Source organism: Charadrius vociferus, unplaced genomic scaffold, assembly GCF_000708025.1.
Source record: "Charadrius vociferus isolate BGI_N301 unplaced genomic scaffold, ASM70802v2 scaffold269, whole genome shotgun sequence".
In the NCBI taxonomy this organism is placed as follows: domain Eukaryota; kingdom Metazoa; phylum Chordata; class Aves; order Charadriiformes; family Charadriidae; genus Charadrius; species Charadrius vociferus.
In genome coordinates this window covers 1,440,603-1,449,460 of record NW_009660184.1, presented here as the reverse complement: position 1 = coordinate 1,449,460, position 8,858 = coordinate 1,440,603, and the positions used below count along the sequence as shown (strand labels likewise).

Here is an 8,858-nt window from a genome sequence, read left to right as displayed (position 1 = left end):
TCCCATATAGAGTAGATCATTTAACAATTTAAGGTATGTGTAAGCAAAAGCCTAAACAGATGCCTTGAGAACAGAATGAGAGTAATGAAACAGATTAAAAAAAAAAAGTCTGTCAGCATTGAATGAAGATGCATAATCGGAATCAAGAAGCTTAAGATACACAGCTTCAAATAAATAAAAATAAAAGGGTCATGCAGAGGCTGTTAAACCTTATATAGTGCATGGAAATGCTCCTCTAGCACAAAACTCTGCCTCTAGTGTTCAGGTTGTCTTGTCTTCGTGGCAGAAAAAGGCTTTTGTTGGGAGTTTCCCCACTCGGCACCAAAAGGCTTGTGTGTCACAGGTCTCTGGTAGGAGAAAGAAATGTGTAAGGGGAGAAATCATTTATTTGGATGAGGACTGTTTTAACCAGCTGTTCACAGCAGTTGTTTTAGTGCAGAAATGTTTCTCCAAATGTTATTTTGAAATAGGTAACACTGTTGTTGAGATGTTCAAAGAGCTGAGCCTCAGTTTTCTATTTTTTTTCAGAGTCTATGTGGCCTTTGGAAGCTCCTACTGCATAAATAAATGGGAATAAAAAAAAAAAAAACCCACTCCATTGCAGTGGAGGCATTTGTTTAAAAAAGCATGTGAATTTAATTGGAAAAGAAAAAAACCTTTGTTAAACTTAGAGGGCAAGTATAAGGAGGAGACTTCTCGAATTCAAATTCCCACACAGGTAGTAAAATGTGATGTCAAACATTGGTAATGTAATGGTGTCCTCTGATATATGTGGAGGTCTGTAAGGTGAGCCGGGAAGGGCACACAAGCGTTGGCTTAACTTAGCAGCAGATGGACTGACACAGTGGAGTCACAGCGCAACTGTCCTGATAGTAAAGCAGCATCTTGATTCTGTATGTTTTCTCCCATAATGGCCTACTGATAAAACTGACATGAAAGGTGACCAAGGGTAGAACCGTTTTAACTGTTACAAGCCTGCGCTGGGCCACAGGGTGCCCGCAGCTGCAGAAAGTCTGTGTTTTTAAATGTGAGGGAAAGGAACCAAACCTGTGCCGCACGGATTGCGCGAATAACCCTCTCTCCTCCCCACCCAAGGATACTTGTTACACTAATACTTGAATGTGTGCCTTACGGTATTCCTATCTGACTAGCTATTGTTTTATATTCTGGTTTTGGAATTTGGGGTTATTTTTTGTTTTGTTTTGTTTTTTTGTTTTGTTCAGGGTTTTTTTTTTTTGTTGTTTGATTCAGTGCGAAGTACGTGTGTGCGGAGTTAATTTAATTCCCAATACAATAAAAACTTTTTTATATATAAAAAAATAATCAGTTAAACAAGAGCTGTTTCTGTGTAGTCTTTTTAGAAAAGATCTAAATTCTTTATTTCAGTCTGGCACACAGCCGGACTTCGGCCAGTTGTTTCTCACTGCTCTCCTCTGAAACTCGGCTGCTGTGGATGCCGGACTCTGAGCGGATGTGGCACAGCTCTGCACCTGTGGGGCTGCCCTGCTCCCTTCTGGGGACAGCGTTGGTCTCGCCGTGTGTCCTGGGGACTGTGGTCACTTCTGATGGTGAAATTTGCATCTAAGGTATGCGTGTGTGCTCGTGTGCCTTTTCGGGTAGCAAATGTGTAAGTACCTGTTCTCAGCACTAAGGTCTTTACTTCCCAGGTCAAAACCAGGCAGTGGCACATGCTTGGGAACATGAAAACTGAGGTTTGGAGCAGGCCTTGGACATCACAGAATCCATCCCCAAATCTGAGCATCATTCCAGAAACTGTGAAATGGGTACTTCACGGTTTGTTTGTAACATCTAACGCAGGAAGATCCACAGCTTCCACAGGGAGCCCTTCACACTGTTCAGCCAGTCTTTACTGTGAGCAGTTATTACAGGAAGGACAGTCCAGTTTAATATTCATAAATGCTTATAAATCAAACTAGCTTCTGGTCTAGCTCCAGGCATATGAAAAATAACTACTTATGCTGCAATTTATAACACTATTACACAGCAGATGACAGGTCTTGGCCAGCTTGTTTTAGTTATTTAGTGAGGCAAAGGCAGCCTTGTGGCACTAACGAAGCAGGACATGTTGATGCTCTTTCATCAGTCTCTGTCTCACCCAATGCATAATAAATATGTCACCGACGGCCTCACCACGGGCCTCATCTGGTTTGTGCCAACATAGCTGTTAATATTGCCCAGAGTTATGTGGGGTGTTTAGTTGCAGTGATCAACTATTTCTCTTCCGTGGTCCGGTAGTGGTCTCAGTTCTTCTGCTCCCTAGCTGGCTAACCAATTATTTCCCAAACCACTTTTTCTTTTTTTTCCCATGCTTGTTGAATTTCATCTAGGTTTCAGGCAATTTTTTGCAGTTTGTAAAGGTAGTTTTTTAGTTTGTCTTCTTTCAGCCAAAAACTATATGCAGTACTCATCTGTGACATCAGTTGTTCAATTATGGATGAAGGTCAAAGCTCACGTGAAATGTCACTTTGACTTGGTGGCAAATTACATGATGCAGACCCTTTCTAGTAGTTTCTTCAAGATCCAAGCTTCTCAAAATGAGCATGTGCATCACCAGTTTTATGCTGCCTAAAACCATGTGGTGTTTTGAAGTCTGTGTCTATATGCAAGAAGCTGGTGCCAAAGTAAGTTAAACTTTAAAACCCCTCCAATATATCACTATCAAAAGACTCACTAAGCCTCAGATAACTGCTTTTACTGCTGTATTACAGCCAAATAAATTAATTGGGATTGGTATTAATGGCTCTTAGAATAGAATCATAGAATTGTCTAGGTTGGAAGGGATAGTTAAGATCATCAAGTCCTGCCAAAACCACCACTAAACCACGTCCCTCAGCACCACGTCTACACATCTTTTCCATACCTCCAGGGATGGCGACTCCATCACGCCCCTGGGCAGCCTGTGTCAATGCTTGACAACCCTTTCAGTTAAGAACTTTTTTTTCCTACTATCCAATCTAAACCTCCCCTGCTGTAACTTGAGGCCATTTCCTCTTGTCCTGTTGCTTGTTACTAGGGAGAAGAGGTTGATCCCCACCTCTCTACAACCTCCTTTCAGTTGACAAACTCCTTGCTGCTGCCTCTTACCAGCTCCGAGGTGTTTAAAGCTAGTAGATGGTATTAATCAAAGTGTAGTCCCTAAAGCTCAGCTAGGCCAGGAACTCCTCAGGGCAGCCTCTGGCCCTTGGTCACAGGGCAGCTGAGACTCATTTTCCTCCAAGTCTTCCAAGGAAAGAGGTGCTCAGCCCCACAGATACTCAAACTACAGGCACAAGCAGCATGCAGACAAACCACCCTGTGACACACCCTGAGTGGTCTCATCTTTATTGTCCCACAGAGCAGGATCTCACAAAAGACTGGCCTCAGGGTTCATATGGTCCACATCACGCCAATAAGGAAGCAGGGAAGGAAGAGCAGACAGTTTTTTGTCCAGACGTGACCAAAGTTGTGCTGCTAGAAAGCTGTTGCCTTTTGTTGATAAATGGAGCCCATCGGACAAATAGGAAGAAAAATCCTACACAGGAGGTTAAAATCACATATTAATATATTTTGCTAGTTGCAAATGGAAGGTCTTGAGTAATTTTTAAATAAGTTTTTCAAAACCAGCTGGTATATAGACTGGTTTTATTTTTCACCCTTTGTAGTAATATCGAGAGAATGTTCTGATGGCCAAAGTCACTGCTGTTCATCAGGAAACGCTCGTGGGATTACATGATGCAAACAAAACACTGAGTCTACTGCACTACTGCAGGCTGCACTACTGAACTGTCTACTGCGCTGGTGAGTGCAGGAGAGAGGAAAGATTCGGTGTCCGAACTGGAGTTATCTGCTTACGGAAACTCCGCAATCTCTGTCACACGGACGAGGCATTTGGTCAGAAGCATCAGCACAGTACCGCTGCAACCCGATGTAACTTTGCAGTTAGCCCAGGGCCGTGCAGTGGGTTGGATGAGGTGCCTCCAGAGGCCCCTTCCAACCTAAACTATGCCACGGTTCAAAGTCCGAGGAGCGGGTTATTTATGTGTAATGCACCCAGGGGCCATCTGCTAACGTAATGGTCAAGCTGTACTAAGCTTTATTTTTCCCAGCCCAGTATGCAGCACTCGGGATTATCTTTTCTTCCTATTCCAAAATGTGATTTAGCTATATTTTATATCATTTCAGTAATAATGCTGCACTACTGGTTCCTCTACACTAAATTATGCATTTCACAATTTGTAACAGTTTAAAAATCTTTCTCATGACATCATACCTGATTTTTTTGCATCAGTGTCCAGAGGTCGAGTACATCCGTCCCACAGTCCCTAGCTACCTCAACACAGGCCCGGGCATATTCCCCAGTGGTGGCATTGCGGCGATTTAATTTGTCACCTATCAATCCAAAACAAACCATTTAGCAGTTACAACTGACACAGCTTGATTTCCGTCTTTTGTGGCGCACACGATGCGTGTCAGTGCACTAAACCAGCAGACATAACCAATTACAGACTAAAGTCTCCCACAGCACTCTCATTTGGAAGCTGAGTTTCTCTTTGCACCTCTTCATGTGAATGTTCCTGTGAACATCCTCATCCTCTCATTTCACATGTCTCCTTTGCTCTGGTATTTATCTGACAAAACTAGAAATAAGCAGAACATTTCTCCTGGATACTGGTTGAGGGCAGACAATCTGATATTGCTGCTTACTGTGCAAACAACACCTTATTTGTGGTCCGCAGTCCAAGATCACCCTGTCTTTTGTTCCACCCCTAGACAGCAATCTCTTTTGGACAGATGCTGGCGGATTCAATGCTGTAAAGGCAAGTTTCCTCCCTCCCTACCCCAGAAAAAGGACAGCTTTACGATGAAAACAAATTAACAACATTTTAAAACTGTTACTTGATAGCTAGGAGCCAGATAAGCAGCATTCATGGTGTGCTCACCTAACAGATTTTCAAAAGGACAATACAGGTGCATGTTTCGCAAACTACAGCTGGAGCAGCTTTAGTGGGAGCTGGGCACACACACTGGGAAAGGCCATTCTGCACCTGACCTGTCCCTTACGCCCTACCCAAGGATCTGCTGTCACGTATACAGTAAGTACTGGCTATGTCTGATGTTTGCTCTGACCTGCTACAGCTGCTACTGTCTTACACAATTTGTGAGTACTACTCTAGGACTTTCTCTACTTTTTCCAAACTAAACATAAAGACTACCCTGCTGGATAAGGCCGAAAGTTCATATAGTCCAAAATCTGTTTTGCACAGTGATCGCTGCCACACACCAAAGCCCCCTCATGGAAAGTCATGCAATACCGTAAGTCTAATTTAATGCAGTTTAAACATAAGGTCATCTTCACCTAAATTAGAGAAAACCCTGCAAAAACTAAGGTGACAGCTCTGTATTGCCCTGAATCTAATTCTAAAGTCTTTTTAAAATGTCCAAGAACTGGACCAGCTGTCCAAATGGAAAGAGGACACGCTCTCAGGAGGTATGAACTGTCGCTGCTGAAGTCCCTGGGATCATGGCAATTTCCACCCGCTGAGAAACATGAAGTAAGCACTGCTGTTATGCCTCCATTTTTAGAATTAGCTTGAACAACATAATGAGAAATCATTTAGTCACCTTTTGCTTCTTTTTCAAGTGCTTTTATTAGCATCCTTAAAATACGATATTCTCTGGGTTTGGGTTTTGGTTTTTTTTTTATTTAAAATAAACCTGGCTAGGATATTATTGCTTATCCAAATAGACATGAAATATGCTGCGACTATTATAAAATATTCTAAGGCACAGAACGCCAAAATTTCTTCCATTATTCATGTTATTTTGGAAGCTGCTAGGACACGATGCAGTCTGCCTAGGACATCTCGGCAAAACCTATGTTCTCAACGGGCAGCCACTTCTGTCAGTTTCATGCGTGAACAGATCAATCAACAATTGCAAAAGAAAGTTATTAATTAGTTGGTAGTTACTCCACGAGCTTACGCAAAAGCTGTTTAGCAAAACAGGTAGCGGTCCTTTTCCATCAACTCAGAGAACACAACTGCAATGTGGCACAAGTGTGAAGCTGATCATCTGTCAGCCTGGGATCAGCAACTTACACTCTGCCCATAAAATGCAGAAATTCGGCCCATCCATATCACCCTTTTACCTTTGGCAAGACACTCCTTTTCCCAAGCCGATTCCTGAAGAGGCGGTGGCGTTATCAAAATAATCCTGTCTTCAGTGATGTCCACTGACTTCAGATACTGTATCATGCTCTTTAAGTTCACGGCATATTCCTCCAAAGGAACGTGTTGCTTAGGGTTCAGATCTGTCAGGGGATGGAGCACAGGCATTAGCGACGTTAAACTGCTTATAGATTTATTAACCAACATAACGTGCTTTTTACACAGCACATGAACGTGGGCACCCATTTTCAGTAAGCAGTTCTCCTCAACCATTGATTCAGCAGTTGTCATGGGAAAATGCTGTTCCTCAATACCCAAAGCAGACAAATCAAGGTTTAAACACAGCACTTCCAACTAACACAAATGAGGGACAGAGGAAATCACCTTTTTCTTTCTTTTCAGTCTTGCAACTCTGTATCTTAGTATTACATCACATAATCACCTCAAACTTCACCTGAAACAAAGGCTAAGATTTTTCACTCTCTTGGATGCAGAGAAAAATTTCAAAACTCCCACGGATGTACAAACAGTCCTTCGTGCACTGAGGTTACAATTTTGATTAGACTGGCTCTGCGTGCCACTATGCTTATCTTAAAGAGAATCCAAATGCTACCTTCCCTGACTGATTGCCTCAAGTCATCTGCCAAGAACTCATCAGACTGCTTTAAGGGCGGAAAAATCAGCTAGATGCCCAACTCCAGTTTTAGGTGATGGATGTATGACTAATTCTTGAGTACCTTGAAATTTACTTTTAATGTTAAAACTTGGTAGGAGGGAGAGAAATAGAAGGCACTGCACGAAATACAAATAAAATGACCGAAAACAATCCACTGTAAAAATGAAAAAAAGACAACTGCTTCATAAAGAAGCAACATTACATTGTGTAATGTTCTTTCTTTTCTGCTAAACTGTAAAACTGTCTTAAGAGAACAGATCACAGGAAAAAAAAAAAAAGCAAGCTACCGTACCTTTCAAAGCACTGTCATTGGCTCCAAAGAAAATAGTAACCGCAACAGTATTCTCAGCACCAGTACTTTTACTGATCAGCCGTGGAAGGATCAGTTTAGCCCATCTGGTGTTGTACCCTGAGAGCCCACGGTTCACAACATCACATTTTCTGAAACAGAGACACATATCAAAAAGAACATCTCTCCTTTGCCCACCAGAACAAAACTTGGGACATTTTGAACCATTTTGTCAGGATACCTGCCTCCATCCTTCTCAGAAACGAGAAGTCGCAGGAGTTGTCAGTGCGATTATAACTTCATGTTTTGAAGGTGCACGCACAAATTGCATGTGTAGTATTCATCTGTCACTTAAGGCTATGAAACCAGAACAACAAACTGGACAATCGCTAAGGATTTTTTTTTTCTTTCCCCTCAAGCTTTGAGCGAAAAGAAACACCCAATGAGTGTTTCCACCAGTATTGGGCAGGTCACGCTAAGGCAGTTCCACTCCAATAAATAAATAAATGTCAATAAATAAATATACATTAAATATTAACTTGTGTTGGTTTTCTTTTAGGAAACCTGCACGGCTTCTTGCATGCTGGAAATAATTACTTTTGAAATTAAGCTCTTACCTGACCAGTCTCTCAGCAAGGGATGCCGCCCAGCCATTTTCCTGGAAGGAGTACTGAAAGCAAGGAACATGGTCAGACCTTCACTGGAAGAACTTGCTCCCCAGCAGGTCAGTCCCACCACCGGCACCTTCCCTCCTCAAGAGGTTTTTCTCATGGCCTCTGGCGCTGCCGCAGCAGTGATGCCTATGCCTCCCTCCCAGCCTGCCCTGTCCCCGCAGAGGGCAAACAGCCCTCTGGCCTCACCTAGACACACGACTGCCATCAGAGGCAAGGTGGGGCCACCCCTACAGCGGGAGACACCCTGCGGTCCCATCGTAATCAAAACCGATGGCTGTCAGGCTGTAGTTTCATTTTGGCCTGTGAAGCTTTTCTGTTTGTTTTTTTTCCTTTTCCCCTTTTTCTGCTGTATTTCTAAGATCCTTGCACTGTGCCTTCGTTCTGGAGAGCACCTCTCGAAAACCCTCTCTCCACACGCTGTGTCCAAGCGCCGGTTGCTGCCTGCCTCTCCGAGCAGCGGAAAAATGAATCCCTTCTCCTCATCCCCAGTGCTGCGCCATCCTCCCTGCGACAGCTCCACCTGCCCACAGAGCTGCACAGCGCCCAGCTTCACACAACCCATCTCTCATTAAAGATAAACCTTTGTCTTCAGCCAACTCATTTTCCATCAGAGCAGCTCTGTGACCCACTCCACCACGCAACAGAAGGCAGCGACCCAAAAAGAATGCTACGAAGCTGCTACTGCCTCAAAGGTGATGTTCACCAAGCCACGGTCTGGTCATGTCGATGCAGAATGTGTCTCCAAGGCGGGTGAGCTGGCTGCAGGGAGCGACATGGAGGGATTGCACCCTGCGCCAGGACGGGGATGGAGGGGACGGGAGGAGCGGGCAGGCAAAAGGCCGTCCGCCCCGTCCGAAAAACAGACGATCAGGCGTGAACGCTCCTGGAGCACTCTCCTGGGAGACCCAATGGGGGACACAACTCCTACTTCCCCGCTCCCCTTCCCGCCTCACGGTGCCAGGCCGATCCCCGCTACTCGCCGGCCTGTGTCAAAGCGGGCTTTGAGAGCGGGGAGCCCTGAGGAGAGCGGCCATCATCCCGCCTGAGGGGCT

The 8,858-nt window shown here is 44.1% G+C and overlaps 1 protein-coding gene across 1 annotated transcript; it reads right to left on the bottom strand.

The window, feature by feature from the left end:
- Positions 1–3,364: 3,364 nt before the first annotated feature.
- On the bottom strand, positions 3,365–8,368 carry IAH1 (isoamyl acetate-hydrolyzing esterase 1 homolog (S. cerevisiae)). The gene is made up of 6 exons (XM_009893267.1): positions 8,210–8,368; positions 7,750–7,802; positions 7,136–7,284; positions 6,149–6,310; positions 4,271–4,389; positions 3,365–3,532 (listed from the first exon to the last, which is right to left on the bottom strand). The coding sequence occupies exons 1-6, from the start codon at positions 8,366–8,368 to the stop codon at positions 3,365–3,367; spliced, it is 810 nt and encodes a 269-aa protein (XP_009891569.1).
- Positions 8,369–8,858: the final 490 nt, after the last annotated feature.

What these genes read in the sequence shown, in the direction of transcription:
- IAH1 (XM_009893267.1), bottom strand. Translation starts at nt 8,368, where the DNA reads ATGGGTTGTGTGAAGCTGGGCGCTGTGCAGCTCTGTGGGCAGGTGGAG. An exon ending in CAATGACAGTGCTTTGAAAG is followed by an intron (nt 6,311 to 7,135) that starts GTACGGTAGCTT and finishes ATCCCCTGACAG; the next exon opens with ATCTGAACCCTAAGCAACAC. An exon ending in AAAGGAGTGTCTTGCCAAAG is followed by an intron (nt 4,390 to 6,148) that starts GTAAAAGGGTGA and finishes TTGGATTGATAG; the next exon opens with GTGACAAATTAAATCGCCGC.